Genomic DNA, 21,353 nt, shown 5'->3' on the forward strand with positions numbered 1-21,353 from the left:
GGGTAGTCTCCATGTGACTCATGTTTACGTTTAGGGATTGTGCTGTTTCCTCTTTGTGTATTGCTCCCGCGCCATAAGAAAACAAAGGAGCTGTCAAGTGAATTAAATTCATTCACATAATTACGGAAGGCTAAAATATGTTGTTAGTTTCAGATTTTATTTCCACTTTCCTGACAGTCAAGCATTAATTTCGTTGCAGAACAACAAAGTTATTTTTTTCAGTTTGTTAAAGAAATCTGGCTAGTATTAATCTTTTCTGCTGAGACGATCTGGACATACGAATGTGCACTTTAAATCGAACTATGCATTTTAGTATGGTTCACGAAATTCTGATGCTCTTGAAGTATTCTCCAATGTCTTGGTTCTTTTATGACACAATGTAAGATCTTTCAATGTTTTACATGTACAAACATACAGACTTCCTGCATCAACGCAGCTGTGCAAGCGCGGTGACGCATGTTATGTGGCGCTCTCTGGAAACTGCTGAAACGGACCTATTTCTAACAGGTTGTGAGAAAATATTGCGAATGGTTGTTCGAAAAGCATTACTTACAAAGTAAATTTCCTTTTATGCAAGATGAACTGTGAGGGAGAATGTACAATGAATTTCTTAAGTCAGAGAGAGTTTGACTCTCATTTAAAAATCAACTCTTTGAGGACGACCATTTAGAAGACATTTATGTCGTCGTTAAAAATTTTGCTGGCACATTTGTGTGATGTATCTTAAAGTCTAACACACGTAAAAAAGATCAACATTATATGTGAAAGCTTAGCTTCTGTTGCAGCTTATTAATCTTGGAGACCAATATTATATGTGAAAGCTTTTCTTTTCTTGTAGGAATACTACGTATATTAATTTAAACCATTAACTTTTCCTATTTGTGTGTTCGTGCTAGTTTACAGTGATTTTGCTATTGGCTGACTTCATCATGTCATATGCTCCAAATATCTGCTGTCATTGGCTGGCAAGACTGCGTGACATGAGCTATGACTGGCTTACAGAAGTGCATCACAGTCTAGATTTCAATACCTCGGAAAGTAACGTCCGGTGTTTGGTGAAATTCGAATTTATGCTTTCATAATATGAAAATATGCAGTGTACATGTTGCTGCTCATCAAACATCTTTCTAGGAAGAAAATCAAATGTTAACTGTTTGGAATTTAATGTACAAAATAACACTGCTTTTACGTTCTTGGAATAAACATTTTTCCGCAGTTTACAGCATATTTTATTGCTCTCGTCAAGTTTCCTGTGTTCACAGCATTTATTTCCACCTGTTTTAGCATGTGTATCTGTGCCATCCCTAACAACAGAACTGGAAAATGCTGCTACAGCATCTGGCTGCTCTGCCCTTCTGACGTAGTGCCTCCTTCTGGCTCGGATGGTGTGGCCATCAATTTGTCATCTGAGCAGGAAGACCTGCACCTGTCCTCTCAGTTGCAACTGGCTATTCCCTCAAGTATTCCAGATGGTTACCGTGTAGAGCACCAAAGACTAACAGCCAGCAGCCATCCCCCCAGGGGGTTCACACCTCTTTTGTGGACACGTGCGTAGCGAGCACGGGACCCCGAGCTAATGTGGCCCTCCTTCCTTTCCGGGCTGCATACCTTCCCTTTCCTCATCGTTCCCCCTCCCCCATCTTCGTCCCCCCCTGACCTCTGGCTCTTTCCTTCTCTTTCTCCCCCTCTGGGAGTATGGTTTGTGCCTACGTCCGGAGACGGACGCTCTAAACTGTTACAAATTCCTTGCGTTCTATACTTGCAAGTCTTCGTCCTTCCTCTGTCCTTCTCTTTTCCTTCCCGCTTCTCACTGCACTTTTCTCCGCTGCAGCGTTTGAGACTCCTCTTCTTTCCTTTCTCTTTCTCTTTTTTCCTCCCTGTGCGTGTCTGAAGGCCAACCCACGCACTTCCATGCGTAGCCGGTGACGGGGTAACGCGTAATTCCCCGCCCCGGGTAGACAGGTAGGACACATACGTACCCCCTGGTAACGGCCAGGCCCAGGGAGGGGTGATTACCTGAGCTGATACCTTCCGAAAGTGCCGTTTGGTCCCTCCGTCCGTTTGTCGGGAGGTGTGACCTGAGGTGTGAACAATCACCTAAGGCGGGAGTGCCCTCAGTGAGGGCCCCCACAAGGGAGGAGCGCGCCATCGGAGATGCTGGTAATCATGGGGGATTCTTCTGCAATGGTTTCCTCACCTTCCACTATGTCTGCTCACAAACGTAAGTTCACTGAGTCTCAGCCACAGACAGTTCTTCCATCGTTGCCACAGTTCCTTGTTGTTTCTCGGTCTGACGAAGGTCACGACTTCTCCACGGTCAATCCTTTCATTATTCAGAAAGGTGTCGATGCAATTGCAGGTCCTGTAAAGTCTTGTTCCAGATTACGGAATGGCACCCTGTTGTTAGAAACAGTCAGTGCCCTCCAGGCACAAAAATTGCTGCGTACTTCTCTGATCCACACCTTCCCTGTCCGGGTGGAACCGCACCGTACCTTAAATTCCTCGCGCGGAGTCGTTTATACACGCTCCCTCGATGGATTGTCTGACGAAGAAATTCAGCACTACCTGTCTGACCAGGGCGTAACGGCTGTTCATAGAGTTATGAAAAGGGTTGACACGAACATCATTCCAACCCGCACTGTCTTCTTGACATTTGACAAAGTTCAACTCCCAACGAAAATCAAAGCAGGCTATGAGATAATTTCCGTTCGCCCTTATGTCCCAAACCCTACGCGTTGCTATCGGTGTCAGCAGTTCAATCACACCAGCCAGTCTTGTTCCAATCCGGCCAAATGTCTTACGTGTGGCAAGGATGCACATGAGGGTGCTTGTCCACCTCCATCCCCTCGCTGCATCAACTGTATGGGTGACCACGCTGCTTCCTCTCGAGATTGCCCCGTTTTTAAGGACGAAAAGCTCATCCAGGAAATAAGAGTGAAGGAAAAGGTGTCGACCTTCGCTGCTTGAAAATTATTCGCCAGTCGCCAGCCCACCGTGCCTCAGACAGGAAAATACAGCACTGTCCTTGCTTCTCCTCGGCCAACAAAGGAGGCGGCCACGCAGACTTGCGACCTCACCTTTAGTGCCACGGTCGTCAGATCGGCCAGCGCAAAGATCGCCCGTTCAACCTCACCACTTTCGCCTGCCCACTCTATGGCTCACTCTTCATCAGGTTCTGCTAAATCTCGAGCCCAAAAGTCAGACACCAAGCCTTCCATAAAAGAGCATACTCGTGAAGAGTTTTTACGTACCGCAACTTCCCAACCATCGGTTCCTCCTTCATCTAAACATCATACTTCTAAGAAGGCTACAAAGAAACCCAGTTCATCTCCTTCTCCGCCAAGGCGTGTCCCATCTACAGCACCACCTGGCGGAAATCGCCCTCAGCCGTCTTCGGTGTCGCCGAGGCGCACTGCTGGTGGCCGGTCAACCGGCCGATCGCTGGTGGCAGGAGCTGCTCCTGACCAACCTATGGATCAGGATCTTCTGCCTTCGGCTGAATGCCATTCCATGCTTTCGGTCGCTAGCTCCGAGCAGTCTTTGAGTTGACAGCAACTTTGGTCACATTCCTCCATTTTCTGTTCACCCCATGTCCATTATCCACTGGAATATCCGCGGCATTCGAGCCAATAGGGATGAATTGTCGATCCTCTTACGATCCTACTCGCCGGTCATCTTTTGTCTTCAGGAAACAAAGCTACGTCCCCATGACCGCTTTGTTCTCCCTCATTTTCAGTCCGTCCGATATGATCTCCCCTCTGTTGAAGGCACTCCAGCCCATGGAGGACTCATGATTCTTCTCCATGATACTCTCCATTATCACCCAATCCCCTTAAACACTTCCTTCCAAGCTGTCGCCGTCCGTCTTTCCCTTTCCGGATACACGTTCTCTCTTTGTACTGTATACATTCCATCGTCCACACCAATGGCACGAGCTGATCTCCTTCATCTTCTTGGTCAGCTTCCACCCCCCTATTTGCTGGTTGGGGTCTTCAATGCCCACCACCCACTTTGGGGATCTCCACATCCTTTTCCACGTGGCTCACTATTGCTAGACGTCTTCCACCAAGTGGATCTAGTTTGCCTCAACACTGGGGTCCCTACATTTTTGTCTGCCTCCACGACAAATTTATCTCATTTGGACCTTGCGGTCGGTACTGTTCCGCTGGCTCGGCGCTTCGAATGGTTTGCCCTTGATGATACACACTCGAGTGACCACTTTCCATGTGTCCTTAGACTGCAGCCTCAGCTGCCATATATGCGTCCGAGATGCTGGAAGTTTGCCCAGGCCGACTGGACACTTTTTTCGTCTCTAGCGACATTCGATGACCGTCACTTTCCCAGCGTTGACGATGAGGTCACACACGTTACCGACGTTATTCTTACAGCTGCGGAACGTTCAATACCACGCACCTCCGTATTGCCCCAGCGCCCCCCAGTTCCTTGGTGGAACGAGGTATGCCGTGACGCAATATGTGAGCGGCGACGTGCTCTTCGCATTTTCTGTCACCATCCTACTTTGGCCAACTGTATCCGCTATAAGCAGCTCCGTGCCCGGTGCCGTCACGTCATCCGCGATAGCAAGAAGGCAAGCTGGAAATTCTTTATTAGCTCATTTAACACCTTCACTCCCTCCTCAGAAGTTTGGAGTCGGCTTCGACGGTTCTCAGGCGCGCCTAGTTTCTCCCCGGTCTCTGGGCTCACTGTTGCGCATGATACATTAGTGGACCCCGTCGCAATTTCTAACTCATTGGGTCAGCACTTTGCTGAGATTTCGAGCTCTTCCAATTACCCGCCAGCGTTTCTCCCGAAGAAACGTGCAGCGGAAGCGCGACCTCTTGCTTTCTCCTCTCCAAATCGCGAAAGCTACAATACTGTTTTCTCCATGCGGGAACTCCAACATGCACTCTCTTCTTCTCGCTCCTCCGCCCCAGGACCGGATGGTATCCACGTCCAAATGTTGCTGCATTTATCAACCCATAGTCTGCATTACCTCCTTCGCCTTTATAATCGATTTTGGACCGACAGTACTTTTCCCAGACGATGGCGGGAAGCTATCGTCGTTCCCGTTCCGAAACCTGGAAAGGACAAACATCTCCCCTCTAGCTATCGCCCCATTTCTCTCACGAGTAGTGTCTGTAAGGTTTTGGAGCGTATGTTGAATTACCGTCTAGCGTGGTGGCTGGAGTCCCGCGGTCTTTTAACACCTGCCCAGTGCGGATTCCGAAAGCATCGTTCTGCCGTTGACCATCTTGTTGCTGTCTCCACTTATATCATGAATAATTTTCTCCGGAAACGCCAAACAGTAGCAATATTTTTTGATCTGGAGAGAGCATACGATACCTGTTGGAGGACAGGTATCCTCCGCACACTGTTCTCTTGGGGCTTTCGAGGTCGGCTGCCCCTTTTTCTTCGCAAATTTATGGCAGAGCGCACATTTAGGGTGCGGGTGAACACTACTCTCTCCCGTACTTTCTCCCAAGAAAACGGGCTACCCCAGGGCTCTGTGCTGAGTGTTGTACTGTTTGCCATTGCCATCAATCCAATTATGGATTGTCTCCTTCCTGATGTCTCGGGCTCCCTCTTTGTGGACGATTTTGCGATCTACTACAGCTCTCAACGGACCAGCCTTCTTGAACGATGTCTTCAAGGATGTCTCGATCGCCTCCACTCTTGGAGCATCGAAACCGGCTTCCGTTTTTCTCCCAGTAAGACCGTTTGTGTTAATTTTTGGCGACGAAAGGAGTTTCTTCCACCCTCCTTACATCTAGGACCTGTCAACCTTCCGTTTTCGGACGTCGCTAAATTCTTGGGTCTTATGTTTGACAGAAAACTATGCTGGTCCTCCCACATTTCGTATCTTTCGGCTCGCTGTCTGCGATCCCTCAACACCCTCCGTGTCCTGAATGGTACCTCGTGGGGAGCGGACTGAGTGGTCCTTCTCCGCCTCTATCGCGCCTTAGTGCGCTCGAAATTGGACTATGGAAGCATAGTCTACTCCTCTGCTCGGCCGTCTATTCTTTGGCGTCTCAACTCTATCCACCACCGTGGATTACGTTTAGTGTCTGGAGCTTTTTACACCAGCCCTGTGGAAAGCCTTTATGCTGAGACTGCTGAACCTCCGCTGTCCAATCGGCGAGCAGTCCTTCTGAGCCGTTATGCCAGCCATCTGTCTTCCATGCCTGCTAATCCAGCCCATGACATATTTTTCGACGCCTCCTTTGATGTAGGGTATGCAGGCCGCCCCTCCTCCCTACTACCACCGGGAGTCCGCTTCCGTCGACTGCTCCATTCTCTTTCCTTCCGCTTTCCTACAACCTTCTTGACAACTTGGGGTACAGCACCGCCTTGGCTCCGTCCCCGGATCTGCCTGCTCCGTGACCTTTGTCGATTTCCCAAAGATGGTACCCCTCCACTTGTTTATCGTCGGGCATTTGCTGCTCTATGTGCACAAATGACGGAAGCCACATTTATTTACACCGATGGCTCGAAAACATCATTAGGTGTAGGGAGTGCCTATGTTGTTGGCGACACCCCAAATCACTTTCGGCTTCCCGACCAGTGTTCGGTCTATACTGCGGAGCTTTACGCTGTTCTCCGGGCTGTCCACTACATCCGCCGCCATCAGCGGATACAGTACGTTATCTGCTCCGATTCTCTCAGCTCTCTCCTCAGTCTCCAAGTTCTTTACCCTGTGCACCCTCTGGTCCACCGGATTCAGGACTGTCTGCGCTTGCTCCACCTGGTGGGTGTCTCGGTGGCGTTCCTCTGGCTCCCGGGACACGTTGGTATCTGCGGAAATGAGGCGGCCGATATTGCAGCCAAGGCTGCAGTCTCTCTTCTTCGGCCAGCTATTCCATCGATTCCCATCGCCGATCTACGGCGCGTTTTATGTCGTCGTGTTGTTCATTTATGGCACGAGCACTGGTCGACACTTCCCCAAAATAAATTGTGGGACGTGAAAACTCTTCCTTGTACTTGGACCTCTTCCTCCCGAATGCGTTGTCGGGAGGAGGTAATTTTAACTAGACTCCGGATAGGGCACTGTCTTTTTAGCCATAGACATCTTTTAAGTGGCGATCCTCCCCCTCTCTGTCCCCACTGCTCTCAGTTGTGGACGGTAAGACACCTTTTAATTGAGTGCCCCTATTTTACTCCGTTACGCGCCCGTCTACAGCTGTCGCCTGATATATCGTCAATTTTAGCAGATGACACGCGATCGGCCGATGGCGTTCTAGAGTTCATTCGTGCCAGTGAAATGTCGTCAGTCATTTGAAGTTTTTTTTGGGACAACCAACCCCCTTCTGTAGTGAATTTTTAAGGCTTCCTTCTGCTTTTAGTTTCTCCAATTTTATGACTTTCGTTCCCATTGCTGCTAGTTTCCGTTTTCGTTTTTTTTACTGTTTCCTAAGTCATAGACCGGGTGCTAATGACCTTAGCAGTTTTGTGCCCTAAAACCACAAAAAAAAAGCCAGCAGCCATCATTCTATTAGAGCCTCAAGAGGTAGTCACCTGCCCAGGGCAACTATGTCTGTGATTGAGGACAGCCTCAGACCCTGGAGCTGCAGCCTTGTGGATGGCAGCTTGCATTCCGTCAGACATCGTCACTCAGAGAGCTGAGGCTGGCTGCCTCCCTGCTGCCCACACCCATGCAGCACCAAGTTTCAGACCCAACTTGTCAGGACTGTGGCACTTCTGTTCAGCAGAACTTGGTGGTCAGTTCAACAGGCCAGTTGCTGCCAAAATTCATCACCAGATGGTTGTCATGGTTGCCTGGAAACGTACACAATCACCATTCTCTCGATTCTGGATGCAGACAGAATGGAGACACTACTGCCTACCTTGAGCCTCTGAGGTCCCTTAGTTATTCTTCTTTTCATATGCCTCTGGCATAGTCCCTCTGGAGGAAATGAATGAAGTGTTTCTTAATAATTATGATGTCAGCTTTTTTCTCAGCTTCTTTTAGCCCGCCTCGGTCCCCACGTTCAGGTTACTAGGGGCTGTTGTAACTGCAACATACGGATTTTTCATAGCACATAAGTGCCCTGTGTTGTGCCTGATTACTTCACACCCATCTCCAAACTTGTTTATAGTGCCTGCTAGGCCACGCTTCCTCACCTGCGAGAGGTGTCATAAACCTGCCTTGCAGAACCACTTGCTTTCAACAAAATTGTTAGTGCCCACTTCACAGTGTGTTCCTTGGTCCCTTAACTTCTTTCTTCTTGCAATAGCTGTGCGAAATTTTCAAGAATTCCCCAAATCAGTGCCTATACGTATTCGTAGTGCAGCAATAGTTTGTGTAACAATTTGAAGTAACACTCAAGAACTTTTTGAGATTGTTGCTAACGTTTCCTCTTTATATATTACAATATACCACATACATTTTAAAGAATGTAGCCTATGTCTGTCTGAATGTTTATTGCAGTATCTTGTAAAAATTTGAAGTAAATTGGTCAAGAACTTTTGGTTCAAGATTTTTGGTAACTATGTTAAACTAAAACTTGTCTTTATATCATAGTAGAGATTAAACATCTAATGTGCCCTCCAATAGACACTGATGTGCAAAAGAAACTGGTATAGGCATGCATATTCAAACAGAATAAAGCACTTTGGTTGGCAAGCCTATATAAGAAAAGCGTCCGGCACAGTTGTTAGATTGGTTACTGCTGCTACCATGGTAGTTCATCAAGATTTGATTGAGTTTTAATGTGGTGTTATTGTAAGCACACAAACAATGGAACACAGCAGCTCCAAGGTAGTGATGTGAAGTGGGTTGTTTCCCTTATGACCATTTCACGACTGTACCATGAATATCTGGAATCCGGTAAAACATCAGATCTCCAACAGAAAAAACAAGTGTCAGCGTGCAAACCATTCAATGAAGCATCATTGATATGGGCTTTTGGAGCCAAAGGCTCACTTGTGTTTCCCTTGATGACTGCACAACACAAAACTTAACACTTCACCCAGGCCAATCAATGCCGACATTGAACTGTTGATTACTGGAAACATGTTGCCTTGTCAGATGAGTCTTGTTGCAAATTGTATTGAGCAGATGGACGTGTATGGGTATGAGGAGAACCTCGAGAATCCATGGATCGTGCCTGTCAGCAGGGGACTGGTCAAGCTGGCGGATGCTCTGTTATGGTGTGGGGTGTGTGCAGTTGGAGTTATATGGGACCCCTGGTAAGTCTAGATATGACCCTGAAAAGTGACGTGTGTAAGGATCCTGTCTGATCACCTGCATCCATTCATGTCCATTGTGCATTCCGACAGAGTTGGGCAATTCCAGAAGGACAATTGAACACCCCCACACATTCAGAATTACTACAGAATGGCTCCAGGAACACTTCTGAGTTCAAACACTTCTGCTGGCCACCTAACTCCCCTGACATGAACATTATTGAGCATATCTTAGATGCATTGCAACATGCTATTCAGAGATATCAACACCCCCCTTGTACTCTTATGGATTTATGGACAGCCCTGCAAGATTCCTGGTGTCAGTTTCCTTCAGCACTACTTCCGACATTAGTAGAGTCCATGCCACATTGTGTTGCAGCACTTCTTCATGCACTTCATGCACGTGGGGGGCCTACACAATATTAGGTAGGTGTACCAGTTTCTTTGGCTCTTCAGTCTAGTTGGTAATAAGTTGAAAGTGGAAACAGTTTTGATTTCCTGTCTAAATTAGTAGCAGAGCTTTTAGTGTATACTTACCAGTTCTGTTATAGTTTCATTTAACTAGAGGCCAAACCAAATTTTGTAATTTAATATTTTTATGTATGCTATTTCACTGTAAAAATACAGCAACCAGCCACTTTTTAATGCGTTTTATTTATGCCAATATGCATTTCGGGTTTGCACCCATCTTCGGCTGGCAAATTACATGGATCTTCAGTTACTACAGCAGTACAATCTCGACAGCAGTTTGGATGCTGCAGCAGGCCTGTGCAAAAGCAACGATTCCAATCATTTACTTCAATTTCGCGAGTTTAAAGTTACGCACTATCAGTTGTTCATTTTACTTACATTCTCCTCTCCTTGTTTTTTCTTGGCTTTTCTTCTTTTTTGCAACAACACAAACACTTTTTATCACGTATTTTACACAGGCGCACTGCATTATCCTCCATGTTGTCGACTGACAGTTTTTGTTCACATACAAACGGTTTATCTATGGATAGAGTTACATTTTTCAAAAGTTTTGAGGTTACAAGCTAAGCTACTGTTTTCTAAACATTGACTTGGGTGACAGTAGTATTTTAAGTACGATGTATACAATTTTTTTTTGTTGGTAGTATTGAAGATGATAAACTAACATAACACATTTATACAACGCAGTAATTCATACATTTACAATATAACAAAGATAGAATTAAGATTTTTATGTTTTATACTATTACATGCATTTGTTGTTGGTGTATTTTTACAGTGAAATATCATTATCCACGGCCACGGAGCTCAACAGTCCAAATATAATGGACAAATTGTTATTGACACTACCTAGCCAGTTACTAAGAGCTTTTCATGACTTCAGAAAGTACAAAATTAAGTTAGAAAGAACAATTCTTAGTATCAAGTTCAATAAAAAGTGTTTAAGTACGAATGTAACTCCAAAATATGTCAAAGTGAACATCAACAGTCAAAGCAAAGCAGCGAAAATAGCTAAAGAAAGAAGTGAAATTATATGGCTACAATCCGAAATCCGAAACCAACACAGAAAGAAGCAGTTTTTAAACCACCAGTTATATAGATTACATTTAGAGCTAGGTAAACAACTTACTCCCACACAATTCAACCATGCATTAGATTTTGTCAGTATAATAGCTATGAAAGATCAGCATAAAGTCAGATTTAGGCATAACAATAAGTTGAAAAAGCTTATGTCACAAATTCCAAAGGTGAATGACAATGTACCTTCCACTAAGCATAAATTCTCCAAACGATTAGTAAATTCAACAAACATCATCTTCAGTGATAAAGAAGTAAGTTTGCTGAATAAAGGGCTTCAACATAATATCACCCTATCTCTGACTGAAAATAATATTAAAGAATTAATAGTAGGTACCAAAATAGCCTGTGATACTGCAAAACTAACTCAGAATGATCAGATTGCCATAGGCCACAAAGTTAACAATTTTATCACCAAACAAATAGAGAAAGCACATAATAATAATAGTATAAAGCACCATGACACTACAATACTTAAAAGTGTTAATATGAAACTAAGCGACAATAAAGCTTTAGTAGTAAAAGCAGATAAAAGCAATGCTATCGTTGTAATGTATGAAAGTGAATATGTAAGAAAAACCATTGAATTTTTCAGTAACAATAATATAGTAGAAATTCAATCTGATCCCACTCTTAAGTTACAGAACAAACTTAAAAATATGATGAAAAAAAGTGATTTCCTCTTAAATGCAAAAGATACACATGAATGCACTGTTATGAACCCTTATGCACCACGTCTACGAGCACAACCCAAGACCCATAAAGTTAACTGTCCCATAAGTCCAATTGTTAATTCTCGGAGCAGCCCAACTTATAAAATCAGCAAGAAACTGAATGAGATCCTTAGCAACACATTCAAATTTGAAGAGACATACTCAGTAAAGAACAGTTATGAACTTATTAATTGTCTAAAGGAAATTCAGATTCCTGATACTGCTAGGTTTGCATCACTTGACATCACAAACCTCTACACAAACATACCGGTCAAAGAAACAATAGAAATAATTAAAAACAATTTACTTAAACATAAAAATTTGGCATTACCAGAAATATGATTTCATTGATCTAGTAACACTAGTACTATCACACAACTATTTTTCTTTTAATAACAAAATGTACCAGCAGAAAGAGGGCCTGGCTATGGGTAGCTGCCTTGCCAGTTTGCTTGCAGATATTTTCATCAATAACTTAGAATGTAAATTTTTTAAAGAAAACCCCCAGATAGTAAACAAGATAATTTATTACAAAAGGTATGTTGACGATATAATAATCTTATTTGATGGCACAGCAGAAGAAATTGATAACCTTGCAAAAGAAATGAATAAAATGCATCAGAACATCATCTTCACTGTAGAACACCAAACAGAAGTAGGTTTAAATTTTCTGGATCTCTGCATAAGTAGCTCCAACAACACAAATTTCAAGTATACAGGAAACCAACATACACAGATAACACAATTAATAAATCATCCTGTCACCCGGATAAACATAAGACTGCTTCATACAGAGCAATGCTAAACAGAATGCACAAAATACCACTAGAACCAGCTGACCAAATAGAAGAACTAAACACCATCAAAGCAATTGCTTACAATAATGGTTACAATCCAAAATTAATAGATGAACTAAACTCTAAGATAAATCCCCACATAAACAAATACAATAACAAAACATTAAAGAATACCACAACACAGCCAAAAGAAAAATATGTAAGCTTGCCATTTGTAGGAAAGCTGTCATCTAAAATAGCAAAGCTGTTCCAAGGAACAGATATCAAAATCAGCTACTATACAAATAACAAAATAAAGGACAAATCTATCCATAACATTAAAAATAATACCAAACCGTACAATCAATCAGGAATATACAAACTTAACTGCAACTCATGTCCAAAAACATACATAGGCCAAACAGGGAGAAACTTCAGCATACGGTTTCGAGAACACATGGATGCTCTTCGTTTAAAAAACTTAAATAAATCCACATTCGCCCAACATGTAGCAGAAGAAGAACATCAAGTAACAGACATATCCCATAACCTAAAAGTTCTCCACCTAGCCAACAAAGGAAAAAGAATGAACCTCCTAGAAGAAATTGAAATTTATTCACATAAACATGCATCCCCTTCTGACATATTTAACGACCAAACAGAGCTACCAAAGCTAATATTTCTGAAAAACTTCCACACTCTACTTATCAAACCACTTACTAAGCACAATTAAGAAATAACATAATCTAATATAAACCCAACAAATGCAAGTAATAGTATAAAACATAAAAATCTTTATTCTATCTTTGTTATATTGTAAATGTATGAATTACTGCGTTGTATAAATGTGTTATGTTAGTTTATTATCTTCAATACTACAAAAAAAAAAAATTGTATACATCGTACTTAGAATACTTCTGTCACCCAAGTCAATGTTTAGAAAACAGTAGCTTATCTTATAACCTCAAAACTTTAGAAAAATGTAACTCTGTCCATAGATAAACCGTTTGTATGTGAACAAAAACTGTCAGTCGACAAAATGGCGGATAATGCAGTGCGCCTGTGTAAAATATATGATAAAAAGTGTTTGTGTTGTTGCAAAAAAGAAGAAAAGCTAAGAAAAACAAGGAGAGGAGAATGTAAGTAAAATGAACAACTGATAGTGCGTAACTTTAAACTCGCGAAATTGAAGTAAATGATTGGAATCGTTGCTTTTGCACAGGCCTGCTGCAGCATCCAAACTGCTGTCGAGATTGTACTGCTGTAGTAACTGAAGATCCATGTAATTTGCCAGCTGAAGATGGGTGCAAACCCGAAATGCATATTGGCATAAATAAAACGCATTAAAAAGAGGCTGGTTGCTGTATTTTTACAGTGAAATATCATTATCCACGTCCACGGAGCTCAACAGTCCAAATATAATGGACAAATTGTTATTTTAATGTATGCATTTTTAACAAATGATATATAGAAGGCTTCACAGTGAGGTCTTAATTTTGTATTATTCTGTGAGAGTCAATCAGATTTTAAAAATGAACTTGTAGTCTAAATTTAAAATTTTAAACCAAATTTGTCACTGTTTTAGCACTTCCTTGAAATGTGGAACACTGACATTTTTTGACAAGTGAAATCGGTGTTGGCACTACTTCATCTGAAATAAAGATTGTAATGATTGGATAATTTGTGGGACAGCCCGGGTCTTATGTTAAAGGTTATTGTTTGTTGTTCAGTTGTGAAGCCAACAGATGTCATCAGTCTGTTTTATATACATTAGGTATTTCATAATTATATTTGAGTCCCTCTGTAAACCCTAACTTTCTGTACATAATATTATTTAAAGTTCTTAATGTGTTTGCAAGTATTAATAACAAAAATGCCTGTGTCCAAAATTCTATGAGTGTCCTGAGAATCTTTATCTTAGCAGTTGTAGCAGTAACAAATAGTCATCTTGATGGCAACATCACTCCTCAGTACTGACGTATTGTATTTTTCCCTTTCTTTGACTTTTACCAACTGTTCAGTTACTTGCAGTGACCAGATTAAATTCCAAAATATAGAGAGATTTTCATATGAGTTGTCATTACTCCACTATTGAATGCCCATTTCAGAATTCACCATCACGTAACAGTTGTGATCTGCCACTCACTTTGTACCATTGATCTGTTCAAGCTTCTCTCAATAGTTATTGCTATTTCAAAATTTTCCCAGTAAAACAAAAGCTGCCAGGATTCCACAGATTGCTGTTTCCACTTACAATTCATGGTGTCAGATTAACAGCTGTATCATAGCATTTCTGTTAACTGTAATTCATGTTTTTACTTCTGCTCTGCAGTAGATATTTTAGTATTCCACTCACAATTCAATTTTTCTTTCTACATCATACAACTCAGGTTAATTCCTGCAATGGCTGAGATCTCACTTGTCTTTGTTTTTTGTTCCAGGTCTCAGGTCATTACACTTCTTCTAGAAGTGCCAGACCATCGATTACCTCTTTTCAAGTTCAGAGAGATGTTTGAGAAACGATATTTGGCATCAATCAGTGTCTCAGATATCTACAAACTTCGTGATGTCTGTGTAGTCTCAGATGGACCAAATGGAAGGATGGTGACACTTAATCCAGATCACCGACATACGCCATCTCCGTGCCTGGTATCGGGACAGGTAAGCTCTGTATAACTAAATTTGGTATGTATCCCCAAATGATATGCTATTAGTAAATTTTCTGTTGAGTTGACTAGAAATTGCCATGACGGTTTTCTGTTAGTAAAATTCTTTCATTGTGAGTGTAAATGACAGCTAAGACAATTTGACAGAAACATATTTGTGTCTATAGGACCTTAAACCCTAACGTTCTGTCCTTGAGATGTATTTAATGTTATGTCTCCTCTTAACTGGCCCATTTTAGTAAGTGATGATTAGGGATACAGAGTCATTTGAAGTTTACATAATATCTCATTAGCAAAAATTCGTGCAGTATTGACACACACATGCGCATGCTCGACCACTGTCTCTGGCTGCCGAGGCCAGACTTCTTGGCCAAATCTTACTTGTTCAGCAGTCTTTTTGTTGTGCCTGTCTGTGACTCAACCATTCTACTGTATGGTGAGTAGCAACCTATACTTTTCAAAACTGTATTAAGAAAAGGATAGTTGCCACTCACCTTACACCAGAGATGTGGAGTTGCAGATAGGCACAACAAAAAGACTGTCAGAAAGTGAGCTTTCGGCCAATAAGGCCTTCGTCAGAAATGCACACATGCGCAGATTTTCCATTGTTTGTATCCTTTTCATAATATTGTCACAAATTTAATATTTTTTTGCCGGAAAAATTTCTTGTTGAATTAATACCTTTGTATTAGTGTGTTAGGAAAGTTAACTTGGTGTTTCGGGTTTGCAGGAAAATCAGCCATACTGTGTTCTGCATGCAATGAAACCACAACCAGACAGAGGGTGGGCAGAGCAGGAGCTTTCTGCATTACCTTCTGTAAATATTGGACTGAAGCTTCTGAGTAATCGTATTAAGGCCTTGCTGCTGTCGCATGGAGGCAGCCTTCCATTACCAAGGTAAGTTCTCACTCATTGTATCAAGTAAAATTACTTGCTATATTGTTTGATAACAAAGAACATAAAACACACAGTTGTGTGTATATCAGGGGGGATGGGGGGGGGGGGGCGGCAAATGTAGAGGAGGTGCCCCTTGCTGCAGCTGAGCCATGGTGAATCCTCGTTTGCCCTCTGACCTGCAGACTGACCTGACCCATATACTTTTACCTGTCTTTCAGTTTTTTATCATCTCTGGGATTAGTGTTTTAAATGCCTTGATTTCATTGTTCCTAAATAACAATTAGCTCAAATGTTTGGCTAATGTTACCAACTCCAAATAGACACTGAACGACACACCTAACCCTCTACCTCCCAAACCAACCAACCATTAAATGTCCAGTTCTGGAACAGGGTGTATACGGCCCGGGAATTCCGGGACAAACCCGGGAATTTTTTCATCCGGGATAAACCCGGGAATTTTTTAGAATTCCTGGATTTTTCGTTGTTTTAGATTGCAGTTAAAGTTTTGTAGGTGTGACGTGTAAGATCTGATACGCTGACAAAGAACTTTAGTCCACTACTGCTAAATGATATTGCAGCAATGAAACACAAATCACAGAATAACACCAAAATAAAAGTTAAGTTGCATAGAAAATGGGTAAATAGTGTCAAAGGATTTAGGTCGAAGATTATGCAGTACGTCCGTAACAACTAACATGCATTCGATGTGTGTGACGTCACAATTGTTTACATTTCTAACAGATCACCAGAAGTTATTACGAATAGTGGCTTGAGATGCGTTACTTTCGAAGTAAATTTCCACACAAGATGATTTATGTTACGTGTGAGAATGTGCAGTGCATTTCTTAAATCACAGGGCGTTATAACTCTCATTCAAAACGTAACACTTTGAGGATCAGCCATTTGAAAAATGTCGGGCCCAGAAGATAAGTCATTTATGCCACTATTTAAAATTTTACCGGCACATTTGTATTTGATATGACTTAACGTGTAACACACGCTAAAAAAAGACCGAGCTTCAAGTTAGTTTTCATATTTAATGTTGTTCTTTCATAGATAAAAAATTATGCAATCGATGGCAAAAAGTTCCATTGACCTTCACAAAAATGTGCATAATGTGTTACTGAGCAATGTCACAAGTCCCTTCATGCCAGAACACTTCGACTTTTCTAAGCAACTGATAATCATTTTGGCACAATTTTAATTGCCAAATTAGAGCCTGTTAGTAGGCCTACGGACTTCCTATCATTGTAGGACTAATAACAGTGGATGCCAATAGAGGATGCAATTCTCGTTCGTACGTACATATCTGCTTACGAGTTAACCGGTGTATAAACGCACTTTGCTGAATTGAGCGAGCTCGGCCTACCTTCGTAACGTACGCGCCGCGGCCTGTCTTTCTCGTAGGCCTCGTGCTCTGAATAACTGCCGTCATTCGCTAGCGAGGTCACGTGACATGAGCTATGACTGGCTGACAAAAGTGCATCGCTCAACGCAATCTCTATTTTAGAGTTTCGGAAGCTACCGTGCTGTAATTTGTGGAATTTGTGTATATACTTCAGCAATACGAAAATAAACTCTGTGCATATTGTCTCGCATCAAACAACTTTCCAAACGCATTGTTTTTCCTGAATTTCGTTTCCTAAAGTGCTGGGACGTCCTCCGCCGGTATAAGACCTTTAAGATTCAAAGGACTGATAGGTTTAACAGCTCCGAGGGAAAATATACTGTTACTTAACACGGATGTATTTTCACCCACTTTATACGTAATTTCATCCGGGAGGAATTGTGTTTTTATCCGGGAAAAATCCGGGAATTTTTTTTTTCTTGTCCACGTAGACACCCTGTGGAATTCGGTTGCTTTTTCTGTTAAGAGACATAAAATATGCATGAAATACTTCATAATCTGAACTGTTGGAAAGAAACTGCAGAAAAGTTCTATTTTATCCATTGTTCCATTCAAGAGTGAGAGGGGGTTGTATAGGATTGGGGGGTTTAAATTCATGTGAAAACCAAAACACTGTTTTGTTTGGTTTGCCCTCATATAATTTCATATCAAATTTGCTGACACTCTCCATCAGAATTTTACATCTGAACAAACAGCAACAATCCTTTGTCAGTCTTTAATGTCAGTAATGATCTAGTAAAACTTTTAATTTGCAACCAGTAAAGTTTATTTCCTTGCTCTGTAAATTTGGAATTTTGTTTCATTCTTTATTTAACCTACTTATTTTGTTTTACTTTTTTTAATTTCTTCTTTGTCTCTTCAAATTTCCCTCTTTCATTTGAGATATTTTCCCCATCATTCCCTTATTTTTACTGTCTTCTGCTACAGCAGTCTGGAAAGATTGCAATTATTTTTTGTTCCTGACGCTTATAAGCTTCTTTGAAACATGGGCTCCAATCTTATTTTCTGTATGTTTTTATTAGTTAATGTAAATTGACAGTGTTGGTAATTGCAGCTTGCCATACTGCTATTTAGCAGTGTTCGATAAATTGGAAGTGTCAGATACTGGAGTACCTTTGGAACATCTCGTTAGTTGTCTGCACGATGTGAAGATTATTCCTGGCCCACCAGGATGTGTCAAAAAATTGGTTTGGTCTCCAGATTTGCAGCCAGATTCTTCTTTTTCTCAAGGTAATAAATATATTAGTTACATGTAAATTTTACATTTGTCAAATATTCCATGAATCAATGAAGTATTTTCTCCCTTCTGTCATTAATTGCTTAGGACCTTTCTAGTTTTAAGCAGTAAAATTATTGTTGGGATGTTATTGTTGTTATTAGCATGATAGGACTGTATTTGTTCATGGAAAGCTTTATTATTGAGTCTTTTGAGTTCCTTGCAGTTATCATTTTCTCTCCATGAATTTTTTTTTCTTCACTGCATTTTGTTCTTTTTTCTTTAGTCAATTTCGGGCTGTACTTTCCATTTGTTTTTTGTCTAAAACTTCCTAGGAATTAGTATTGTCATTTTCTCATTTTTTATTATTGCCTTATTTCTCCCTTTTATTTTAAATTGTATTTTTATTTTTGTATTTTCTACCTTCTTGCAGTTTTTAGTGGATTTGTGTGTGTGTGTGTGTGTGTGTGTGTGTGTGTGTGTGTGTGTTAGTTTCCACTGCGTCTCATCTCAGTGCTTAGCTATAGGCTTGTTTTCTTCTCTTATTTTGCTTTCACAGTCATTTTGCTAGCTGTCTTCGTAACCTGATCCTAGTATGTTTCATGTTGAGGAGTTCCTAGATAACAGGATGCAGCATGTTATTCTCAATGGAGAGAAGTCTTCCGAAGTAAGAGTAATTTCAGGTGTGCCGCAGGGGAGTGTCATAGGGCCGTTGCTATTCACAATATACATAAATGACCTGGTGGATGACATCGGAAGTTCACTGAGGCTTTTTGCAGATGATGCTGTGGTGTATCGAGAGGTTGTAACAATGGAAAATTGTACTGAAATGCAGGAGGATCTGCAGCGAATTGACGCATGGTGCAGGGAATGGCAACTGAATCTCAATGTAGACAAATGTAATGTGCTGCGAATACACAGAAAGATAGATCCTTTATCATTTAGCTACAAAATAGCAGGTCAGCAACTGGAAGCAGTTAATACCATAAATTATCTGGGAGTACGCATTAGGAGTGATTTAAAATGGAATGATCATATAATGTTGATTGTCGGTAAAGCAGATGCCAGACTGAGATTCATTGGAAGAATCCTAAGGAAATGCATTCCGAAAACAAAGGAAGTAGGTTACAGTATGCTTGTTCGCCCACTGCTTGAATACTGCTCAGCAGTGTGGGATCCGTACCAGATAGGGTTGATACAAGACATAGAGAAGATCCAACGGAGAGCAGCGCGCTTCGTTACAGGATCATTTAGTAATCGCGAAAGCGTTACGGAGATGATAGATAAACTCCAGTGGAAGACTCTGCAGGGGAGACGCTCAGTAGCTCGGTACGGGCTTTTGTCAAAGTTTCGAGAACATACCTTCACCGAAGAGTCAAGCAGTATATTGCTCCCTCCTACGTATATCTCGCGAAGAGACCATGAGGATAAAATCAGAGAGATTAGAGCCCACACAGAGGCATACCGACAATCCTTCTTTCCACGAACAATACGAGACTGGAATAGAAGGGAGAACCGATAGAGGTACTGAAGGTACCCTCCGCCACACACTGTCAGGTGGCTTGCGGAGTATGGATGGAGATGTAGATGTAGAAATACTGGTGCCATGTCCAGAGTTGCACAAGAATGACCTAGAGGGAAGTGGACTTTGATTGGCACAAACTTTCAGGCCATCCCTTGCACTTGGGCAAGTGGTGTATCGGTTTTAGTGAAGTTGAGAATACTCTTGGCAAGATGCCCAAAAAAATCAGTGTGTCAGTTAGCACTTCAGACTGGTATCTACTCGGAGCTGCACACAAACTTACAGGGTAGTGGCAGTAAAGCTGGATGTTGCAATCTGTGCCAAATTAAGAGGTTTATATTGAAATACAAATTTTTGTTCTGGTGAATAATGGTTGTTTTAATTAGGGTATGTGAACTTGCAGAACAAGTCAACAAGGAGTTCTGGAAAATCATCAGTTACATAGAGAGTATGCACATGATTTGAAAAAAATTACAGCAACAAGAGTTATTGAACCAACCTTTGTCCACCAAATTGTAACCTACCTCTCTCTCTCTCTCTCTCTCTCTCTCTCTCTCTCTCTCTCTCTCTCCAGACTAGCCAGAGGCAAAAAGGCACATTTTGAACCAGATTTTTTAAATTTTTAATTTGTTTGACTGGTGAGCTATGGAAACACCTCAAGGTGCATTAGGTGAACAGGTTCTTTTGCAAATGGACCAAGGTAAAACAACTGCCTATATGCTTCTGGACATGCCATGGTTTCTGTTATTTTGTCTTTTTGAGATGTATATTGGTGACAGTAGAGTTGTTCTTCAGTCCATCATGAATGCTGGTTCTTTCAACTTTCTCAATAGTGTTTCGTGAAAAGAATGTCTTCTTCCCTCCAGGTATTCAAATTTGAGTTCAAGCAGCATTTCTGTAATGATCACATGTAAAATCTGCTGGTAACAAGTGTATCAGCACATTTCAGAATTGCTTAGATGTCTTCCTTTAATCTGATGTAGCAGGGCCCCCAAACACCTGAGCAGTTCCCAAGAATTGGTTGCATAAGTGTTCATAACCTTTCTCCTTTCTCGATGAGCTACATTTTCTCTGAATGCTTCCAGTAAACCAGAGTGACCATTCTCCTTCCCTGCAACCAGTCTGACATTGCTTTACCTTGTTGTGCCTCAATATTTAATCAATGTGACTGTGCCAGGCAGCACACCACAAATAATGTATTCAAATATTTTATGATCGTTTTCGCTACTCATCTCCATTAACTTAAATTTTTCTGCATTTGAAGCAAGCTGCCATTTATCACACCAAGCAGAAGTTTTGTCTAAGTCATCCTGTGTTCTCTTACAAACAGTGGACACTTCAGATTGTTAAATCAATAATATTAGCAGGAGGACAAATTACTCTTCACTGTACAGATGGCCCTTTGAGTTGCAGATAGGCACAAT

At 41.6% G+C, this 21,353-nt stretch overlaps 1 protein-coding gene across 1 annotated transcript in view; it reads left to right on the forward strand.

Annotated features, from left to right (window-relative positions):
* The window catches only part of LOC126162977 (meiosis regulator and mRNA stability factor 1), a 231,384-nt gene that overhangs the window by 101,765 nt on the left and 108,266 nt on the right, over nt 1–21,353 (forward strand). The window contains exons 15-17 of the mRNA XM_049919825.1: nt 14,662–14,881; nt 15,617–15,783; nt 18,246–18,421. Coding sequence (XP_049775782.1) covers nt 14,662–14,881; nt 15,617–15,783; nt 18,246–18,421 — 563 coding nt within the window. The remainder of the gene's footprint in view (nt 1–14,661; nt 14,882–15,616; nt 15,784–18,245; nt 18,422–21,353) is intronic.

The sequence above is a fragment of the Schistocerca cancellata genome, chromosome 2 (assembly GCF_023864275.1).
Source record: "Schistocerca cancellata isolate TAMUIC-IGC-003103 chromosome 2, iqSchCanc2.1, whole genome shotgun sequence".
NCBI lineage: Eukaryota > Metazoa > Arthropoda > Insecta > Orthoptera > Acrididae > Schistocerca > Schistocerca cancellata.